The sequence below is a fragment of the Rattus norvegicus genome, chromosome 8 (genome assembly GCF_021556685.1).
Source record: "Rattus norvegicus strain SHRSP/BbbUtx chromosome 8, alternate assembly SHRSP_T2T, whole genome shotgun sequence".
NCBI classification, from domain to species: domain Eukaryota; kingdom Metazoa; phylum Chordata; class Mammalia; order Rodentia; family Muridae; genus Rattus; species Rattus norvegicus.
Genome location: NC_141541.1, coordinates 117,037,496 through 117,060,408, shown reverse-complemented (window position 1 = coordinate 117,060,408; position 22,913 = coordinate 117,037,496). Strand labels below are relative to the sequence as shown.

The window sequence follows — 22,913 nt, the reverse complement described above, 5'->3', positions numbered from 1 at the left end:
TTCAATAAGTTCATTGCTGTTCATTGCATGAATCTGTTACATATTTATCAGGCTCACTTTTCTTGGGCATATACGTTATTTTTAATATCTTAATAACCTAGTGGTACATGTATCCTCTCATTTCCTTAGGAAGAATTTACATTAACTTTTTGTCATCTTTTGAGGCTCTTTAATAGTCAGAGCCATGTGTAAAGACCAGAAAACAGTCTACAACCCTTTAAATGTTTAGCAATTAAGACTTGTTGAATTTTGTGAATTTGGACGTTTAAAACTGTTTTTTAAGGTAAGTGTGGTGGTCCATGCCTTTAATCTCAGTCTTTAGGAGGCAGATATAGGCAGTCTCTGAGTTTGAGGCCAGCCTGGTCTATAGAACGAGTTTCAGGACAACCGGGTCTAGCTACATAGAGAAACTCTGTCTTAAAACAATAAACTGACTGTAATTTAGAGTCTCACTGTGTACAGGGCCTGGCACTGTCTGTGTACAGCAGAAATTTGCCTGTCTCCGTCTCCTGAGATAAAAGGCATTTTTGGCTTTGTGCATGCAGATAGCTCAGGGTCTCACTGTACCCCCGGCTGCCTGAAACTTGGTTTTCAGACTCTGTCTTGAACTCAGAAGAGGTTTGCCTGCTGAGATTAAAATTATATGCTACCACATCTGACCTTAAATTCATTTTGTTGTTGACAGAATATAAATCAAATGCCTGGAGATATGCTGCTGGCCCTATCTAGAAGCACTCTGTGGGTGTGGCCTTGTAGAGCAGTGTTTGAGAACTTTACTCACATTCAGGAGCCCAGCTGGGAAGCTCTTTTGCTTAACGTTGGATATCACATTTTTAATTACTACAGAGAAGGATGGTTTTGCTTCAGTTTCCAGGGAGAGTTTCTAAGAAAACATGAATGAAAACAAAGATCAAGAGATGTATAAAATAACTAATATAAGAAATTTAACTTAAAAGACAAAAACATACAATGAAAGAAAAGAATGTGAAACTAGCATAGTGGTGATTTCTCAAATGATAGAACACTGTGAGAGACCACACTTAAAGTTTGTTGGTTTTTTGTTGTTGTTTCTTACAGGTATCTCATTCAGTTGCAAAGCTTATATTAGTTAATTTCCACTGGCAAGTCTCAGAGATTCTGGACAGGTAAGATATTCAGGGGAAAGGAGGTGAAATTGCCTATAGCATCCTTCTCTGCCTGTCCACTGTGATTTTACTCAGCCTGGTTTCTTGAAGCCCAGGAGAGTCACCACCCACAGTGGGCTGTGTCCCACCCCATCAGTCACTGATTAAGAAAATAACCTCCTCCAGGGGTTGGGGATTTAGCTCTGCGGAAGAGCGCTTGCCTAGCGAGCACAAGGCCCTGGGTTCGGTCCCCAGCTCCGAAAAAAAAGAAAAAAGAAAAAAAAAAGAAAATACCCTCCAGGCTGCTACAGTCTGATCTTTTGGACTTTTTGTTTTGTTTTTAAGATTTATGTCCACACTTTCGATGGACTAAGCAAGTGATTTCCCACTGAGCCATATCCCTGTTATAGCCTGTGTGGTTGCTGGGAATTGAACTCAGGTCCTCTGGAAGAACAGTCAGTACTCTTAACTGCTTGAGCCTCCAAAATCTTTTTTTTTTTTTTTTTTTTTTTTTTTTTGACAACCATTATCTAGCTCTGACTGTCCTTGAATTTTCTTGTGTAGACCAGGCTGGCCTTGAACTCAAGGAGATGTGCCTGTCTCTACCTCTAAGCCCTGAGATCAAAAGATTATATTACCATAGTAGCAGCCTATAGCCTGATCTTAGGGAAGCATTTTCTCAGTCAAGGTTCCCCCTCTCAGGTGACTTCTGGCTTTTGTTAAATTAACATAAAAACTAGCCAGCATATATCCTGGACATAGGCAAGATGTTCAGTGGAAAGATGAGTCCATAGCATCCGTCAGTGTCTGCCCAACCCACTGTGATTGTTCTTGACATTGTGGGGTGTGTTCTCATGCACACACAATTGCTCAAAGGGATATTTTATATCCTTTTCTTTGAGCATATTATATTCTCTTACCTCTCAGCATACTCTTCTATTTCAGTTTTAATGCTGGGATAGTATTTGTTACTATACAGGTGTCTTCATACTTTTTAAACCTCTGTTGTTTGGCAGCAGATTTACGTTTAATCTTCTGTGTTTGTGTGGAATAGACCATTCCCCATAACACCAAAAAAGTTGAGAAATGGTTGGGTGTGGGTACCTGCCTTTAACACTTCGATGGACTAAGCAAGCGCTTGCCCACTGAGCCACACCCCCAGCCCCAGTTTACCCCTTATTTTGAAATATGATTTTGCTAAGTTGTCTAGGTACCCTGTTGGGATCTGCCTGCTGCTGTATCTGAAGTAGCTGGGAATACAGATCTATGCCATGAGACTTGGCTGGAGTGGACAATTCTTTGGTGATGTGGTGCTACTATGTAAACTATAGGAAATCTGGCAGCTCCTCTGGGCTTTACCTACTACGTGTCAGTAGCAGTGGCTTCCTCAGGTCTCTGACAGACCAGGAATAGCTTCAAATGGGCATGGTAGGTCCTCCTGTCTCCTCCTCTTGTGCATACATGTGCATACATGTGCCACAAGGTTCATGCAGTGCAGGGCATCACACCTTGTGCATGACGCAGACACTCTGCTAAGTGAGCTCTTTGCTTATCCCATGCTTCTTATTTTACTCTTAAATTATGTATCTTCTGGGGGACTTGAGATGGCTCAGTCCCATTCTCCCAAAAGTCCTGAATTCCCAAAAGTCCTGAATTCCCAGCAACCAGTTACGCAGTGGCTCACAACCCCCTGTAATGGCATCCAATGTCTTTCTTCTGGTGTGTCTGAAGAGATCAACAGTGAACTCACATACATAAAATAAATCTCTTTTTAAAAATTAAGTATCTTCTATTTGTATGATTTCACAACTTTATAAACAAAATTATGCTGTACACATTCTGCTTCCTATTTAGCGTGTCTGCATTTTATACTCTCTCCTTAGCTACCTTCTCTCTCAGAAAACGGTTTTGAGGGCTGGAGATGTGTTCAGTGGTTAAGAGTCCTTAGTGCTCTTGTTGAGGACTCAGATCCAGTTCCCTAGCACCACCTGGCAACTACATGTAACTGTATGTAGCTACATGTAACTGTATGTAGCTACATATAACTCTAGTCTCAAAGACTTCAGTGCCCTCTCCTGGCCTGCTTGGCACCAGACATGCAGATTGTATATAAACATACGTGCAAGCAACATTTTCATACATATAAGATAAATGTTAAAAACCAAACGGAGCAAGTGAGCATTGTGGCATACCCCTCCAATCTCGTACTCAAAAGGCAGAGACAGACAGATCTGTGAGCGTTGCAGAATAGCCAGGGCTGCAAAGTAAAGACCCTGTCTCCAACCTCTTGCCTCTGCCCAGCTTCCAAAGAAAAGAATGTATTGAGTTAAAGGAAATTTGGTTCAATAAAGAAACTATCAGAGAAAACCTCAAACATGCTATGGCCTCACATTTGCTGAGTGCTAGGGTTGTAGACACATACCATTATGCTGACAAGGTAAAATACACTTTGATGTAACCACAACACCTGATGATCTGTTCTGTCATTGAAAGTTAAAAATGTCTTCCAATGTGATTCTCTGTTTTGCCTTTTGTTTTCCAGGTACAGGTCTAATTCTGCTCAGCTGCTTGTTGAGGCGCGAGTTCAACCTAATCCATCCAAACACGTGAGTGTCTCCAACTAGAGTGAGCGGCTAGCTGTATTTGAGTGTTCATGGCTTTCTCTGTGACTCACAGTGTCATCACCAGCCTTGTTTGGTGCTGTATAGAATGTCCACAATCCTTAGTTTGCTCCTAATCCCCACCCCCAATTTTTTTTTTTGTTTTTTATTTAACATATACACAAGGCTTTGCTTGAAACTCAGATCTGCTGGGCCTGCCTTTGCTTTCTGAGTGCTGTGATTAAAGGCATGAATGTTTGTCTTATGAGAATGCATGTGTAGTACTACATGGATGCCTAGTGTGTATGAGGCCAGCAGAAAACATTAGAACCCCTGGATCTGCGATTGCAGATGGGTACGGGCGGGCTGCCATATGTGTATTGGGAACCTAACTCAGCTCTTTAACAAAGACAGAAAACCCTCATAGCTAATCTGTTTTGTGATTTGAGCATGTTTTTGTGGGAAAACCACTGCCCTTGGCAAACTGTAGTGTGGACTGTGAGGACCTTTACAGTTCAGCTTTTGGGAACCTTATGTGGTGTTTGTTCTCCTTTTCCTGCTCTTCCCCTCCCACTCCAGGTCCCCACAGCCCACCCCCCTCACCACTGTGCAGTGTGTATGCAGTTTGTGCGGAAGGAAAACCTGCTCTCTCTGACCTGCCAGCATCAGTTTTGCCGAAGCTGTTGGGAGCAACATTGCTCAGTCCTCGTCAAAGATGGTGTCGGTGTAGGTGAGTCTGCACTGAAAATAAATATAGCTCTCACAAAAAAGGTCTTTTGAAAAACATTTATTTATTTATTCGATTTTATGCATATAATGTATTAAGTATTTTGTCTGCATGTAACTCTGTGTATACCATGTGTGTTTAGTGCCTGCAGAGGTCAGAGGAGAGCATAGGGTCCCTGGGACTAAGTGATAGGTGACAGTGACCACCATGTGGTGCTGGGCATAAACCCAGTCCTCTGTTAGAGCAACCAGTGCTCTTAACTGCCAAGCCATCTCTCCAGCCTTAAAATATTTGTCTTTCAGTCTGTTTTCATATACTTAAGTAAACATTTCTTGTAAGATTAACAGATCTAAATAATACAGTTTTCTGTAGTCTCCAGTAAAATGAGAAAATTAAAGGTTTTAGAAATATTGGTGTGGGTACAAAATGATTTTATGTCATTTTTACGAGAACCATCCTTTGTTAATCATTGGTGGTGCACACCTTTAATCCCCAATAATCAGACAGGCTGATTTCTGAATTGGAGACCAGCCTGGTCTACAGATTCAGTTCCAGGGCAGCCGAGACCTCATAAAAAGAAGCTCCTAACTGTAAGGGGGTGAGGAGGGTAGGATGCTGAGGGAGCTGTCCTTTAGCTGCCTACCATGCCTTGATTCCAGCTACTGCTTTGGGGCAATGTAACCTTTATCAGATTTGATTATGTGGTGCAGGAGTATTTGTTGCCCCTCACTTGATAATACTAAGAGCAATGTTCGTTGCTATCTGCAGAATCTCAGGACATTAACCTAGGCAAGGTGGCACACTGTTAGCTCAACATTTGGAGGTAGAAGCAGAAGCATCAGGAGTTCAAGGCCTCCTTCAGCTACATGGCAAGCTTAAGGCTAGTTTGGACTATATGAAATAGTAGTATTCTGCTTCCCCTCCAACAAAAGGAAACACCAAAATATGAGTATACTAGTAATAATTTCATGTACATAATAAAACAAAATCATTAGTCGTATTAATCACTAAGTCTATAATTTGTTGTTGTTGTTGTTGTTTAAGACAGGACTCCCCATGTAGCGTTGGCTGACCTGGATCTCATGTAAACCAGGCTCCCCTTAAACTCTGCCTCTGCTTCCCCAGTGCTGGGGTTAGAGACATGAGCCACTACCTCTAACATTTTAATTTTATTTAGTGGTGCTTATAATGATATTTGGGTAATTGAGCCCAATATCTATCGTAATTACATTATTATGAAAACATGTTAATTTCTCTCTTTGCATAAGTTCTTGTTTTTTCTTGTTTTGTAGTTTTTTGAGGCACTGTTTCTCTGTGTAACAGCCATGCCTATCATGGACTCACTTTGTAGACCAGGCCGGCTCACAGAGATTAACCTGCCTCTGGGATTAAAGGTGCTAGCTTTGATAACTATTTTGAACAGAGAATTTCCTATATGGAATTAGAATTTGTTGGTGGAACATGGAGGATAAGTATATTGTACTGTAAAGGGGGTGTAGAAGACAGTATGGCCGCCATCACTTTTATCTTTGTTCAACAGGAATCTCATGTATGGCTCAGGATTGTCCGCTTCGAACACCAGAGGACTTTGTGTTTCCCTTGCTTCCCAACGAAGAGTTGAGAGATAAATACAGGCGCTACCTCTTTAGGGACTATGTGGAGGTATGAATGGCCCTGTTCTTTTGCCCTCTCTCTTCCTGAGGCTACCATATGCAGTATAGTCCCAGCTGGTGGTAAATCACATAGCTCTTGGGGCTGGAGAAAAGGCTCAGTACTTTAGAGTCTTGAAGAGGAAGGATCTTGTTAGTTCTCAGTACTCGTGTCCTGTGTCTGTAACTCCAGCCACAGGGGATCTCGACACCTTCTTCTGGCCTTTCTAGGCACCTGCATGCATCCACACATACCTCCTCATCCCTATACTAGACACATAATTTAATTTAAAAAACTGTGATAAAGACCTTGTGCTCTGAAAAAATGCTGTGTGAATCCAAGATCTGTTGCTTCCTCGTTGTGAGACCACTTGCTCGTTAGTTTACCTGAATCTTGGTTTCCACTGCCGTGAGTGGACAGGCATCCCTGTCGTCCAGCAGACACAGACAACTGAGCAAGCTGAGCAAGCCATCTTGGTTCAGGGGTGAGCACAGGTCAGACCTAGCTCAAGGGTTGCTACTCCATTTGTTTTTCAGTACAATTCAGCCCAGAGAAGGGCTGTTTTGTTTGGGTTTTAACAATTTGAAAACTTCTTCAGGATACCAGCATGGTTGGTTCTGTTTTAGGCCACCTGCCCAGTTTTGCAGATTCTACACAGTGTAATTTCCACCTTTGTTATGACTTCGTTTAAAAGCTATTGGATTGGTCGTTGTCTTGCAGAAATGCAGGATAAACACAAGGCCTTTTGCTTTGTATAATTTGTTACCATGGATAGATTATTGAGCGTCTCTGAGTCCTTGAGCTGTCAGATGCACGGGTAACGGAACTGTGTTACCATCCAACCCACATCCAAACATGTTCTTCCTGAGACCTCTTCTCCCTGGTTGACCCAGATCTCCTTGATTAAACTCTCTGGGCTCAAGCAGTTCTCCTGCCTTAGTTTTCCAAGTAGCTAAGTATCTGGAGCTATAGACAAACATGTCTTTTCCAGCCTACAGGCACACTTATAAAATAACAAGGAGTTAGTAACTCCTTGTTTTTTTGGTGTTTTTTTTTTTTTTTTTTTGGAGCTGGGGACCGAACCCAGGGCCTTGCGCTTGCTAGGCAAGCGCTCTACCACTGAGCTAAATCATCAACCCAGCTCCTTGTTTTAAGCTAAAGAAATATTCTCTGTAATAATTAGTTAATATCTATTTTTCACAACATCTACCCTAAACGTGTTTAGCCCTTTGATGTAAGCCATCAGTTGGAGTACAGAGGCACTTGAGCAGTCCGTCTGAGGTGCAACCGTTAGCCGATCGCTTCATCATTTCCTTCGCTGTGTTTACAGAGTCATTACCAGCTCCAGCTGTGCCCTGGTGCAGACTGCCCCATGGTTATTCGGGTACAGGAGCCGAGAGCTCGCCGAGTGCAGTGCAATCGGTGCAACGAGGTCTTCTGGTAAGAGAGGGGATGCCGAGCAGTCCTGGGTGCAGGGCCCGTCTTCCTCCAAAGAGCCTGTTGCTGTCTGTGAGGACAGGACTGGGAGAGTTGGACTATCTGTCCAGAAGAGTACAGCTCTAGGTAGCCAGGTTTGTGCCCAGGTAGTTTTGGCAAATGAACAGACTCTGGGGGCAAGGAAGTGGCAGATTCCTGGGGAATATGTTAGGTGTATGCTGTACTCATGGCCAAGACACTGTCTACCGTTTTGACTTCAACACTTTTTTCCTCTCTTTTTTTAAAACATTTATTTATTTAATATGTTCTGCCTACGTGCCAGAAGAGGGCATCAGATCCCATTACAGATGGTTGTGAGCCACCATGTGGTTGCTGGGAATTGAACTCAGGACCTCTGGGAGAGCAGTCGGGTGCTCTTAACCACTGAGCCATCTCCGCAGCCCAACACTTTTCATCTTTCTGTTTTGAACTTTTTTTAGCTAACTTTTACATTTTAAATTTATTATCTTTTTATATTTTTTGACAAGATCTCATTTAGCTCAGACTGGCTTCAGATTCAAAGCATAGCCAAGGATTATCTTGAACATCTCTGGTCTCCCCGTGCCTCCACAGTGCTGCGAGTCCAGAGTCGCATCACCATGGAAGGTCTATATGGTGCTAAGAGTTGAGCTCAGGACATTGTTTGTCTCATTTTGTTTAGTTTTGAGACAAGGTCTTGCTATGTAACTTTGGCTAACCTGGAACTAACTTTGTAGGAAGATCTGCCCTCCATTAGCGGTAGTAATGCTAGGACTGACTTCATGGTCCACCCTGCTGGCACTGGCTGACTTGTGTAAAACTAAGTTGTGGGTGAATTTTACATCTGAGGTCCTCATTCAATAAGTTCCAAGTGACAAGCCTCTGTCCAGTCATTCCCCTGCATCATCACAGCTGTGAGATTTGCTCTGTCACCATCGTAGTGTTCTCTGTCAGGAAGTCAAGTTACAAGGTTACTAACTACTAGTAAATAGCAGAGCCATGGTTTGGATCCAGGTTTGTCCTAGTTGCAGTTCCCTGGAAGATCCATGGTCTGGCTTCACAGGAGCTTCGCAGCAAATGGGTGTGCGCACCTTCAGCCGCCCAGGACCGTGAGCGGACTCTCCCTCTTAAAGCAGAGAACTGAGTAATTGCTGCCTTGGAGACCTTCACTGTTGACTTGTACAAAAGGAAATTGAGGACCTGAGTCCTAGCTTTGTTTTGTTTTGTTTTTTTTAAGCTTCACTTCTTTTGAGGGAGGAGTGGGGGTAGTTGAGACAGGGTTTCTCTGTGTGGTGCTAACTGTCCTCTGACTCGGTAGTCTAGAACTCACAGAGATCCACCTGCCCCTGCTTCCCAAGTGCTGGGATTAGAGGTGTGCACTGCCACCTACCATTTAAGCTTCAGTTCTTTCACATGTGATAGTACCTTCAGACTTAACAGTGCTGGTATTGGTGCATCCTTATGTGCACATCTAGCCAGAAGGTGTAGAGAGGTTCCCCAGAGTCTCAGTCCTACCTTAAACCTGAGTGAAGGTTCTCCCTCCTCACTTGCCTTTCAAGGAGCTGAGCTCATGGCTAAAGTTGTAGCTCACTTGGTAGAGTGTCTGGATAGTACATAAAGCCTTGGATTTAAGGCCCTCAACTATGTGCAGACATGTTGGCTCATGCCTGGACTGATGGTACTCTGGAAGTGTTCAGTCACAAGATGAAAAGAATCTTTGGAGACCAGCCCAAGATACAAAAGCCCAGTTCCAACAACAACAACAACAACAAAAGAAACACAAAACGGAGGGGGGCGGGCAATGAATGGCCTTAGGGCTGGGATTGTAGCTTCAAGGCAAAATTCAAGACCATGAGTTTAATCCCCAGCAACTAAGAAGGGGGGGGATAAACGGAAACTGGGTTCTGTGTGACTCCTTTCAGAAAGGGTTAATTAATCCAAACCGTCCAGAGGGTTTAAGGAGAAGCTAACATCTGTGACCCTGTTGAGAGAAGCATCTTGGGCTCGAGATGAAGAAGCATTCATAATGTGTTCCATTATTATCCTAGGTGCATAAAGTCCCAAAGACCTCCAGAGGGATTTTGCCTAATCTCCCCCCCCCCCCCCCCCGAGGTTCTTTTTTTTTTCGGAGCTGGGGACCGAACCCAGGGCCTTGCGCTTCCTAGGCAAGCGCTCTGCCACTGAGCTAAATCCCCAACCCCTTGCCTAATCTCTTAAATCAGGATTTGTTCATTCAAACAAGAGGAAAGGAAACCCTGACCTGATAACTATTTGAACATGTTTCTTTTCCAATTTTAAGTTTCAAGTGTCGACAGATGTATCACGCCCCCACAGACTGCGCCACAATCCGGAAATGGCTCACCAAGTGTGCGGACGACTCCGAAACAGCTAACTACATTAGTGCTCACACTAAAGACGTAAGGACTTGACTGTATGTTACCTGTACTGGATCTTTCCTAAGTATGCTGCCCAGGGCTCTCCCCATAGGTTAGCCATCCATCTGCGAGAAGAGCATGTACCCTAGCTAGGTCTTTGGACACTCTGCCGTGCTTAGTATAGTTGTACCAATTTTTATCCTTGGATACTTTTTTTTTTTTTTTTAACTTTTAGAGCTGGTCATGGTTGCTCACTCCAAAGGCAGAGACAGGTGGGTCTCTGTAAGTTTCAGGCTGGCCTGGCCTGGCCTGTCTACATAGAGAAATCCTGTCTCAAAACATAACAACAGGGCTGGAGAGGTGGCTCAGCGGTTAAGAGCACTGACTGCTCTCCCAGAGGTCCTGAGTTCAATTCCCAGCAACCACATGGTGGCTCACAACCATCTGTAATGGGATGCTCTCTTCTGAAGTGTCTGAAGAGAACTACAGTATACTAACATATAAATAAAATAAATAAAACATAACAGCAATAATAATAATATAATATTTTTACTTTATGAATGTATGTGCACCACTTGTATGTCTTTTGGATGTTTTGGAACTAGAATTCATTAATGGATGGTTGTGAACCCCATGTGGTGCTAGGAATTGAACTCTGGTCCCCTGCAAGAGCAACAAGTGCTGTTAACTGCTGACCATCTCTTCAGATCCAGATGCATTTATTTTAATAAATTCCAAAGTACTTAAAAAAGTTTGGCCTGAAGAAGAACTAACTAGGAAAAGACCCTGATTTTTATTGGTATTTACTAAGCTTTGATAGTCCTCAGAGTGAAGTGGTTAATTGGCATAGCTCATAAAAAGCAAGACTATGGGCTGGGGATTTAGCTCAGTGGTAGAGCGCTTACCTAGGAAGTGCAAGGCCCTGGTTTCGGTCCCCAGCTCCGAAAAAAAAAAAAAAAAAGCAAGACTATATACTACAAGCCCAGACAGTCTCAGTGTCCATTAACGTTAAGGGGCATGGGGGTTGTTGTTCCTTCCTTGTGCACCCGAGCACTGACTCAGTCAGAATCATACACAGACTGCACCACCCTGAGGGGAGACTGCTTCACTCTAGGCTAGCTGTCCTTTTTCATGTGAGAAGAGTTTGGAGGTAGTTTCCACACCCTCTTCTGGAAGCCAGAGTCCAACAAGCTGAGCAGAACTTAGTTTCGCCCAGCAGGCCTGCTTTCTGCTACCTCAACCTGGGTTTACTCTGAGCGGTGTCATACCAAGGACAGACGGGGGAGGCCTTAGTGGGCCTCAGCTGGCAGTGGGGTTGTTTCAGATCCCAGCGTGCTGACCTCACTTCCTTGTATTGCTGTTCCAGCCTCAGCGACCTGCCACGTTTGGGGGGGGGGGGGCACTGTTCCCCTGAAGTACTTGCAATGAGCTACTGGGCGTGGGTGCTTGGAGTTGTGTACTGTTTCTTAGAGCCGGGCTGATGATGTGTAAGCCTAACAGCACCTTCTGTCTCCTCAGTGTCCCAAGTGCAACATCTGTATCGAGAAGAATGGAGGCTGCAATCACATGGTGAGTAGAAGCATGTAGACTTTGTGTGCAAGCATGGAGGCCTTGGTCAGAGTACTCTGCTAAATGTGTTTCTTCTTTTTGTTTCTCTCTGACAGCAATGCTCCAAGTGTAAGCATGGTGAGTCCAGGCCTGGTCTCCAGTCCAGGGGCACGGTCTGTGTTTCTTGTGCTTTCGTCTCCATTGCTTCTTAGTGAGTTCTTTAGACAAAGCAGCGAATCAAAGGGGAACCTCCATCACTTGGGATCACTGGAACTGGCTTAAGAGCAACTTTTGATTTGAGGGGTGGGAGCATTCTGTTATAATTCCACTGCTGTCTGATAACACATGTAGTTGAGTCGTCTGGTGTGACCTCGTGATCCTCAGTCATCCAGCAAGACTGTTTCCTTATCTTTCTTCGTGGGCAGCATCTGCTGTGTAGGCCCGGACAGCCTCAGGTTTGCAGCAGTCCTCCACCTGTGTCTCCCAAGTGCGTGGATCACAGGCCTGGGCCAGCATACTCAGGTCAAGGCTTTTCCCAAGACAGATAGCTGTCAAGGGGATTACTAGAGATTTTTTTTTTAAGTTGCCTTTCGGAAAAGGCTGTATATAGCTTTGCCACAGTGCTTTAAAAAAATTTTTTTTGAAGATATGTTCAGATAGTCTCCCACACAATTTCTCAATTTCATAATTGTGACATGACCCATTTGTTACCCGGGTAATAAAGGCAGGTATATATGTAGTGGCACCAATTTGTAATCTCAGTGCTCAGTGTTGGAAAGGCAGAGACAGGTGGATTCCTGGGACTTCTTGCCAGCCAGGCTAGCCTAGAGCTTATCTCTGAGGGGTTGGGGGGACTACTAAGCACCTGAGGAACAACATTCAGAATTGACCTCTGTCCTATAGGATGTACGTACAGGGGCATAGATGCACACACACAAAAAAGGCAGAAATTTGATTTTCAGTTTTGTGTATAAAGGTCTTAGGACAAGCAAGAATTGTGAGGCTTAGGTAGCAGTTTATATAGGCAGCCTGTGTTCTAGATGACCAGATGAGACTCTTGGGCACGGTTTTGCTTCCTGCAGTAGTGTTGACTGTGCTGAGCAGTGATCTTGTACAGCACAGTAAGGCATGCAACATGTATGTTTTTGAATTCATAGGCCATTGGCTGTCCTAACAATTAGGGGGAGCAGTGAGTTGTGACAAGAATGAGAGTTGTATATCCCTCTGCAAAGAGGCAACTTTGGGAGTTTCTGTTGGGGTTACCTCTTCACCCTACTTTCCTGCCTGTGCCTTGGAGGAGTGTGTGGTTGTCTTGTACAGGTAAATGACTTCACCCTCCTTTCTGTGCAGACTTCTGCTGGATGTGTCTAGGAGACTGGAAGACGCATGGTAGTGAGTACTATGAATGTAGTCGGTACAAGGAGAATCCTGACATTGTCAACCAGAGCCAGCAAGCACAGGCCAGGGAGGCCCTCAAGAAGTACTTGTTCTACTTTGAGAGGGTAGGTGTCTTGTCTTACATCAGCCCTTTCAGAGTTGGCTTTCTCCACTTGGCCTGTTGACGACGTGAGAGCACTGGGATGCTGTGTGCATATGTGGAAGTTAGTGACTGGAGCTTCTGCACGTGCTTGGTATTGCCTTCTACAGATGTGGGTTTTCAGTTGTGCAGGATGCTGGGGAAGGACCTGGTACCCCCTTAGTTGAGTGATGTCCAGGACCCGTGTGCTCCATAAGAAGACAGAGCAATCCGAGGACATGGCCTACTAGCCAGTGTTTGTTTTAAACTTATCTGCTGACCTCTGTACCTTCCTGGAACTCTACCCTTTTCCTTCTTCCTCTGCTTTGTAGTGGGAAAATCACAACAAAAGCTTGCAGCTGGAGGCACAAACATACCAGCGGATTCACGAGAAGATTCAAGAGAGGGTTATGAACAATCTGGGAACGTGGATTGACTGGCAGTACCTGCAGAATGCCGCCAAGCTGTTGGCCAAGGTATCCACCAGCTCACTTTTCTACCATTAGTCCCTGTTGGCTGCAAACATTAGGGTGGGAGGCTATCTCTGAAAGAAGGGGGAAGGGGGAGTTTGGTGCCCTGACTAGCTTTGCATGCGTGTCTACAGGACCACATTTCCCTGTGCTGAATATACCAGAAGTCTTAGCCCTTTGCTAGATGTCTGTCTTAGTCAGGGTTTCTATTCCTGCACAAACATCATGACCAAGTAACAAGTTGGAGAGGAAAGGGTTTATTCAGTGTACACTTCTACATTGCTGTTCATCACCAAAGGAAGTCAGGACCAGAACTCAAGCAGGTCAGGAAGCAGGAGCTGATGCAGAGGCCATGGAGGGATGTTACTTACTGGCTTGCTTCCCCTGGCTTGCTCAGCTTGCTTTCTTATAGAACCCAAAACTACCAGCCCAGGGATGGCACCACCCACAATGGGCTGGGTCCTCCCCCCTTGATGAGTAGTTGAGAGAATGCCTTATATAGCTGGGTCTCATGGAGGCGTTTCCTCAAGGGAGACTCCTTTCTCTGTGATAACTCCAGCTTGTGTCAAGGTGACACACATAAAACCAGCCAGCACAATGTCCAAAGGACTTCTGAGCAGTTTGTTTAACTGTCTCTGCCAACAGAGAAAACTAAAGCCTTTTTTCTTCTTTGTTCCATTTATGGATAACTGAAAAGAAAGTCTATAATTGATAAGTATTGAGATGTAGATTTTACTGACCACTAAAAAACAGAAAAGTTCTGAGCAGCTGGTGGTTATGAGTCAGTATGAAGGGTGGTGGTTCTGTGGCCAGTCTTGTTTCCTGTTTCCCTGTCTTCCTGTAGTCCACCATCTCCATAGTCTGGCCTTGTTGCTTTTAGATCCACATGTCTAGAGTCATCATTTGCATGGTTGGGTATGAATTGTAAGAGCTACCCAATGTGTGGGTCAAGTAGAATCAAAGATAAGACTTTTTTCTTTCTTATTCCAGTGTCGATACACCCTGCAATATACCTATCCATATGCATACTACATGGAATCCGGCCCCAGGAAGAAGCTGGTAAGCCATCACTGCCTTTCTGCTGTTCCCTGCAACTTTAGAGGGGCCCCATTCTTACAGGCACTTTGCAGATGGACATGGTTCTGACCTGATATCATTGGGAGAACACAATGAAAACTGTCTTACTGCAAAAAGATATTTCTGGCTCTGGGCATCTCTGAAATAAACCTCAGATGCTATAATAGCCAGATGCACCTGATCCCTTAAACCTTGATATTTAAAGATCAATGGACTCAAAAAGCCTATGATCACTTGGATAGCCAGTGGCCGTATCATACACATCCTTATGTTATAGTTGTCTATTTCCTTTAGTTGTTCTTAGATATGGTTGTTCCTCCTGCTGATAAAAGTAATTTTTATATATTCCTTAAATGTTGGGAAACATAGCATTTATGTTGTTCATGTTCTAGCCTTTAAAACTAATGTTATCGAAGTAAAGCTTTGTGTAGAGCATATGTGAGTCTCAGCACCAGAAAAACACAGAGGCACAAACTTCATAACTCCAGTGATCCAGGATTGAGTTGTCTGTCCAGCCTAGACTATAGCAAATCCTTCTCAAAAACCAAGGCACAAATGTATGGTTGTCAAGCCTCTCACCTTTTACCAGATTGAATTCTTCTTTACAAAAATGCTACAATGTTTTACCTTAATGTGTCATCATTTGACAGGACAATTGTTTCCATTTTCCTCTCACAAATAAGACTGAGGAAAGTCTTTTTGTGTAACATTTTATTCCTCAAGTGTATGGTTACTATTTGATTTTTTTCTTCTAAGTACAAAAAAAAAAAAAAAAAACCTTAGCCCAGGCATCCTCGAATTTATATATAAGTACACTGTAGCTGTTCAGACACACCAGAAGGAGGGCATCAGATCCCATTACAGATGGTTGTGAGCCACCATGTGGTTGCTGGGAATTGAACTCAGGACCTCTGGAAGAGCAGTCAGTGCTCTTAACCACTGAGCCATCTCTCCAGCCCCCAGATCCTCGAATTTAAACTCTCTGTCTCTGCCTCTCGTGCTGGGATCACAGGCCCACACCACACAGGCCACATTGTTTGGTCTTTCAAAGGGTGTCCTGGGGTTGGGGATTTAGCTCAGTGGTAGAGCGATTGCTTAGGAAGCGCAAGGCCCTGGGTTCGGTCCCCAGCTCCGGAAAAAAAAAAAAAAAAAAAAAAAAGAATCAAAGGGTGTCCTGTTCTGTTTGGTTTGGTCTTTTTTGCTTGGTTGGTTGGTAATTTTTGGAGGTAGGATTTCAAATAGCCCAGACTGGCCTCAAACTTGCTGATAACCCAGGAGGGGACCTTGACCTTCTGATACTCCTTAGCGTTGGGATTCCCGCGCCATAGCGTGTGCCACGCCCAGTTCATGGGAACTGAGCCCCAGGCTCCTTACATCTCGGGCAGGTATTTCACCAGCTGAGATGCATTGGCACCCCCATCGTAAGGCTTTGCTGGCCAGATGACTACATGACTGGGGGGAGTAGAATGTGGGGTAAATACAGTGTCTTGACAATATCCATTTTAACCTAACCTTTGTAATGTCTGTCCCGGTGTTTTGGGACCATCTTTTCCCATGGCTTTAAGCTTCTCACCTTCCTTTGGTGGTGGACGGCAAATGTTACTTTGCCATTTGCTCTCTCTTCTGGAAGCTCTTTGGATGTTTTTTCCAGCTCTGGGCATAAAGAGTAACAAGCATGCTGAGGACAGTGTCAGGCTTGTCAGTTGCTAATTGGAGCCTGAGGTGCTGCATGTACCCTCCATCTGCAGGCCCTGCCCGGCTACAGCCCTCTCTCCTTTTGACCCTCCTGCTCTGCCCATACAGTTTGAATACCAGCAGGCTCAGCTGGAGGCTGAGATCGAAAACCTTTCATGGAAAGTTGAGCGTGCAGACAGCTATGACAGAGGGGTAAGTGCCTGCCGCCTTCCTTCAGGTAAGGGAAGGGTGTCATTTAACAGTGATTGTACTGGGCTGGGATTTAAAGGTGCTGCCTTAGAGGGTGGGCAGGTCAGCTTTAGACTCCTTGGAGCGTCCAATACACCGCCTGTGGCTTTGCGTGCTCTCCGCTCCTGGCATTGGAACTTATAAAACCTGTTGTGTCGATTGGACAGGACTTGGAAAACCAGATGCACATAGCAGAGCAGCGGAGAAGAACCCTGCTAAAGGATTTTCACGACACCTAAACCGGGCTGTGGATGTGCCGGGGTGAGGAAGATGTAGCTGTGAGGCCACCCGGCTACCGAACTGCATGCTGCAGGCTCTGCCTTTCACGACCCAGGCAACAGCCAGGGCCCCACTCCTGAAAGACACTGGCAACACACCTCTTAGTCCATTTGTTTTCTTCTCATCTTTTTGCTTTTTGTTTCTACCAGGGTAGAGGCCATGTTGAGCTGGCCTCTAGTGAGGACTTTAAATTTCCCCTGGATGGTTGTTGGGCGGGAGGGAACTTTTTTTCTGAATGGCTATTAATAGTATTAGATCATTACAACTTATGTAATTTTCAAAGGTTGTACGATTATAAAGAAAAGAGGCAAACCATAGGTAACACGGAGCCCGTCTAAAATAAATTGGCTTTGGAGTGCTTCACCCTTTAGCTACATGACTTAGAATGTAACTTGATACTGCCCGCCCACCCAGTCTCAGCGTCTACACTGCCGGAGCCCTGGCGTGGCCTCTGCTTTCCCCTGGAGCTGGAGCTCTAGGGGAGAATGTGGGTGGCAGATAGGGATCTGAGTTGGCCTGTACAATAGGCACGGGTACAGAGTCACACTCCTTCTGGACAGCCAGGGCACAGAGCAGAGCACGGTCTCACTGCAGGCTGGCTTTATTCTTGAATGTGAGGTTTACCTGAGTCAGGCCACCCAGGCCAGCACCCACAGCAGAGGTGGGCGGGCTAACGCACCCCTGAACTGGGAGACTGGTTCAGCATGGTGCTTCCTTTTGTTTCATAAAGATAAGGAATCCACCTTTGTAAGGAATCGTCCCCCGATGTGTTTCCTTTTCCTTGGTCGTTCCTTTTGATCCAGTATTCAGGTGGTGGACTCTGACGAGAGTCACTGTCTTGTTGTGTTCTTATGAACAGAGTTCACAAGGTCAGAGTTCAGCATGCATGGCTCTTAGACCAAGGGCATGGGCCTTGTGACTCAAGAGGTTTGCACAAGTTATTTTTATGTTCACCTAGAGTGTGGCCAGAAGCTGCTCCGTGGTGGGGTGTGGTCCCCTTTGCCTAGTGCAGCTGCCAGAAGTCCCCGTCTCTGTGGTCTGGGAGTCTAAGGCCAGGAGAATCCCTGCTTTGTGGTCTCAGTTCCTGTACGAGAAGGGGCTGGCCAGAAGAAAGGACCAGTTCTGCACAGTTGAGTGCCGTGTCCTTCCTATCTTGAACCTGGTCCTGTGGGCCTTTGAAAAGTTAGATCTGTGATCTCTGGGGTTTCCATGGCTTTGCTCAGTGCCTCCCCTCTGAGACTGGCAGAGCTGTCTATACTTGACAGGACCTCCTTGAACTCCTAGGAGAGCCTATGAGAAATCTGTGAATACTATGATGCAGATTCTTTGATATTCATACATTTTCACCTCCAGTCAACAATTTCCTAGGTACCATGTAAAGCTGTAAAATTGAGTTATTCTTGACAGGTGACAGCTGTGACTCTTGGGGTACATGACCAGCTGTACATCCTCTTTCACCTTGTCTCTTCATGTCGTTCCTGACAAGTGAGATTGTGAGGTGGATTAGGAGTAGTAGTTTGGGGTATGGTGAATGAACCCAGAATACCAATGGGAGCTGATTGTGAGCCAGGAGTGTACCTGCTGCAGGCCCAGGGTGGTGTGTGATGCTGGTAACCAGACCTTTCCATCCAGTCCTTTTGGTGGCACTGCCATGACATAGGACCAGAGTTTCAGCTCTGCAGCCTAACTTCCCCTTGGGTACTTTCTGAACTGCACAGCTGCCGTCCTCCCACTGCTCAGCTGTGACCCTGACCTTTGGCCCTGCAGGAGGCTCTGCCAACCTGTAGCTGGCACCTCACCTGTGGAGACCTTTGTTCTGCACCCTCGGTGCTTGTCCTTCGTTAACATCAGAACATCTGAGAGGTCAGGCAGGAGGCGAGGGTTTGGTTTGGTTTAGTTTGGTGTTTTTGCCCTGCAAAGGGTAGAGAAAGACAGTGTTTTCATGAACTGACCAGATCCTTGTCTTTCTTCAAAGAAAAGTTGAGGTAATGTCATCTCACAAAGTTGAGTGGTTTATTCAAAATAAATTCACTTTCTGATTATAAAACTGTGTGGAGTCTGTCTTCTCAAAGCAACTGCCTTTTGTTCTTCCCACTCCTTCAGGGGCTCTGAGGGCCCAGCCAGACTGAGCACTGCTTTTCTTGAAGTTTCTTCTCGGGTTGAAAGCAGCTCGAGGTGCTCCCTGCAGAGCGGGAAGAAGTAACTTGGAAATGTTAGTTCTCTCCTTGGCAAAAAACTGAGCCCGAGCCACTCCCTACAAGCATCCTGGGATTGAAGAATGACCCAAGTCCCGCCATTAAAGACCTCGGGTCCCTCCAGAAGCAGATGTAGAAACACAGTACACAGGACATATGGCTCGTGAGAGAACCTCTTGGCTCTGCCTCACGGGCACTGGGGTTACAGGCGTGTTCTACTACACCCAACTAAGAGATTGGAATATTCCTAAGTGGGCAGTAGGGATTTGTCTGTTGGGCTGGGGATTTGGCTCAGTGGTAGAGCTCTTGCCTAGCAAGCGCAAGGCCCTGGGTTCAGTCCCCAGCTCCGAGAAAAAGAAAAAAAAAAAAAAAGGAATTTGTCTGTTTAAACAAAAGGGGACAAAACTGGAAATGGGTTTGGAAGTGTTGTCCGGCTTACAAGCAGCATTAATGAGAGTTGTCTTAGGGTTTTACTGCTGTGAACAGACACCATGACCAAGGCAAGTCCTAGAAAGACAACATTTATTGGGGCTGGCTTACAGGTTCAGAGGTTCAGTCCAGGATCTTTAAGGAGGGAGCCTGGCAGCCTCCACATAGACATGGTACAGGAGAAGCTGAGAGTTCTATATCTTCATCTGGAGTCTGCTAGGAAAATACTTCAGGTAGAAAAAGCCTACACCCACAATGACACACCTACCCCAACAAGGCCACACTTCCTAATAGTGTCACTCCCTGGGCCAAGCATATACAAACCCGTCACAAGAGGTAAACTAGCACTGTGGGGGGCCCAACCCCACATGGCTGGTCTTGGCCTTGAGTGTGCTCTTGTGGGCACACAGCGAGGTGTGAGAGGACACTACCCCCAGAAGTGCCTTCAGCTTTATGACAGAATGGGTCACTAGGGATTTCCTGTTTTCTGTGTGTGGGTGTTTTCTATGCATGTGTACTGTGACGTTTTATTATAGATATGCCTGCTGTCTAAAAGGAGGGGTGCGGGCAAGAGCCACAAATACCCTTAACTGCTGAGCCATCTCTCCAGCCCCACTAATAAATTTGAACCAGTTAAGATAGGGCATCCTTGAAAATCAGTGGGCATAGGGTAACATGGTGTTCACACTACTTTTGGTGATCTTTACACATGATGTCCCTGGCAAGCTGGTTCAGTGGGTAAAGGTTTTTGACAGCTGAGGAAGAACCTCAGGATCCTCATGGCAGGAGGAGAAAAGGAACTCCTGCAGGTTGTCCTCTGAACCCAGTCTTCCATAGCACAAACGCATATACGTGCACTTAAATGTAAAAAAACAGAATGTCTTCGTAGGGCCTGGAGAGATGCCTCAGCAGATTACAGCACTTGCTGGTCTTAATGAGACCTGGGTTCCATTTCCAGCAGGCACATGATGGCCCACAATTGTCTGCAAGTCCAGTTCCGGGAGATCTTGCACTTTTCCTGGCCTGCATATGCTACCTAGAGTTTTCTACGTTTTTGTTTGTTTTTTCTATAAGATTCCCCGGATATACTACATAGTAATATCCAGAAGTCACAGTATCTGGTAAAGTGCCAGGTGTGGTAGCACATACACATCTGTAATCCCAGAGGCTGAGTCCGAGATCAGGAATTCAAGGCTATCCTAGGCTGTTTCATAGTAAGACCGTGTCTCAAAAGAGGAGAGAAAAGAAATGCCATGTTAAAATGAGTTTTGTTTTTCCTTTTTCAGAGCTGGGGACCAAACCCAGGACCTTGCACTTGCTAGGCAAGCGCTCTACCACTGAGCTAAATCCCCAACCCTTAAAATGAGTCTTATAAACACTAATGTTTATCAACAGTTGACGAGTATAGTTTTTAGAAATTGTTGTCCCTATTACACAAGAAATTGGCTCCTGACCTGAGTAAATACAGAAAACTACAGAGGGGGGAGCCTGCAATCTGCTCTGTAGATCAGGCCCGGAATTTGGGAGAGAACCTCTTGGCTCTGCCTCACGGGCACTGGGGTTACAGGCGTGTTCTTCTACACCCAACTAAGAGATTGGAATATTCCTAAGTGGGCAGTAGGGGTTTGTCCGTTTAAATCATTAACGTTTTTGAGAAAGGATGATGCCGTGAAGCCTAGGCTGCCTGTCTTCACCTCCTAAGTGAGATTACTACAGGTGCGCACCACCAGTACTGCCCAGATTCCATACAAAATGTTATGGTAGCAACAACATTCCTTTGTGGATTAATGTTAGGCAGCTGGGAAGATGGTTCAGTGGGTAAACCTTGAGGTCCAGAGTTCAGATCCCCTGCACGTAAGGCTGAGTAGGCACTGCAGTCAGCCTATAGTCCCAGGACTGGGGGGTGGGTGGGTGGGGTCTAGGATCCTCAAAGCAAGTTAACTAAAAAACCCAGCTCAGTTGGTGTGCGCTGGGGTCACGTGAGAAAGCCTGTTCAATGAATACGGCAGAAAGAGTGTCAGTATCAGCCTTCAGCTGCCATGAACACACACACTAAAAATAAATTCTGGGGCAAGAGGCCATGTCCTTACTGCCTTTGCTTCTGTGTAAGGACAGCCAGATCTGCCACCAGAGATCTCTGTTCCCACTCCCCATGAAGATGGAGGACCATTGGTGCTGACTGTTCCATAGCACCCCTGCTCTCTTGGCTGAATCAACAACATTGCTACCTCTTCCCTTCTGACCCAGAAAACTCCAGTACCTATCCTCTTGTGGTTTAAGAGGATTAACAGTGCTCCTTGAGGTTGACTAAATTCGCTAATAAAACTTGTGGCGTTTAGTGACCCTGAGGAAGCCTGCCATTGTAGAATGTTGGAAGGGAGTGAGCAGTCACGTTTAGTACTTTACTGCATTGGAAAGGGGGAGGGATCAGCTGCACATCTCCTGAGGGTAGCCCAGCCCGAGAAGAGCAGATTTCAAAATGCCTTGGCCAATGCTTTATAATCTGAGTTTTATTTACTTCAGAGGCCAGGGTGTCCTGGTTAGGGAAAAACCTTCCACCCTCCCTCTTCCCATTCCAGTAGCTTTAAGGCAAGAGCGCACCAACAGCACCTGGGCACACTGGGCAGCTTCTTACCTAAGTAAATCCTGACTTGCAGGATTTCCTGGGTGGGCAAGTCTGACCGAAAAGGGGCCTTCAAGAATATCCAAGGTCGGGCTGGGGATTTAGCTCAGTGGTAGAGCGCTTACCTAGGAAGCGCAAGGCCCTGGGTTCGGTCCCCAGCTCCGAAAAAAAAAAAAGAACCAAAAAAAAAAAAAAAAAGAATATCCAAGGTCGTAGGGGAAAGCTGCAAGAATATGGTGGTGCACGCCTGGTAACTCCAACATTTGAGAGGCGGAGACAGGAGAATAAATTTATCTTCCTCTCCATTCGAGTTTGATGAGCCAGCCTGAACTAAATGAGACCCTGCCTGGGTTTTTGTTTTTGTTTGTTTTTGTTTTTGTTTGTTTAAAAAATGTTTAATTAAAAAAAAAAAAAGGAAGCTGGAGAGAGGCTCTTCGGTTAAGACCCCTAAAAGCTCTTAGTGTTCCTGGAGAACATATAGGTTCTAGTCCCAGCACCAACATGGTGACCTACGAACGTCTGTAATTCCAGCTCCACTGCCCTGTCTGTCTTCAAATACAGGCACACATGGAATGTACACGCACATACACGGCCGCTCCGTATACATAAAATGTTCTAGTTAAACTCGTGGGAGCTGCTCTATAATCTCATCGTCGGGTGTGCAGTCATTGGCCTCGGCGGCCCACTCTGTCATAAGACGCTGCTTCCGCGTTGTTTCTATCACTCTGATTCCCCTCTTCCAGGAGTGAGAAAATGCCCACTACACTTTTCTGGAAGGAGGGAAGGGGACATCTTCTCCGAAACTGCTAATGGCAATGGTGTCTGTCCTAACGGTGCTCCCCTGGTGTGCCTCCACATTTGCGGGTGGCCTTCTGTGATGGAGTGTATCCAGTTCCGGGAGCGACTAGCCTGGTGCGGGCGA

At 45.5% G+C, this 22,913-nt stretch overlaps 1 protein-coding gene across 23 annotated transcripts in view; it reads left to right on the top strand.

Annotated features, from left to right (window-relative positions):
* Arih2 (ariadne RBR E3 ubiquitin protein ligase 2) overlaps nucleotides 1-18,791 on the top strand; it is a 58,902-nt gene extending 40,111 nt beyond the window's left edge. For 8 of the 23 annotated variants that reach the window (XR_015626694.1, XR_015626701.1, XR_015626693.1 and 5 more), the window contains 12 exons: nucleotides 1,078-1,145; nucleotides 3,667-3,730; nucleotides 4,304-4,454; nucleotides 5,992-6,113; nucleotides 7,432-7,541; nucleotides 9,856-9,973; nucleotides 11,450-11,514; nucleotides 12,830-12,981; nucleotides 13,328-13,471; nucleotides 14,456-14,524; nucleotides 16,346-16,429; nucleotides 16,633-18,791. Coding sequence is in view for 9 of the 23 variants with exons in the window: in XM_087562385.1 (XP_087418511.1) it covers nucleotides 1,078-1,145; nucleotides 3,667-3,730; nucleotides 4,304-4,454; nucleotides 5,992-6,113; nucleotides 7,432-7,541; nucleotides 9,856-9,973; nucleotides 11,450-11,500; nucleotides 11,596-11,617; nucleotides 12,830-12,981; nucleotides 13,328-13,471; nucleotides 14,456-14,524; nucleotides 16,346-16,429; nucleotides 16,633-16,704 (1,227 nt within the window). In the remaining 14 variants the exon portion in view is untranslated. 23 annotated transcript variants of the gene reach the window in all.
* The last annotated feature ends 4,122 nt before the right edge of the window (nucleotides 18,792-22,913 follow it).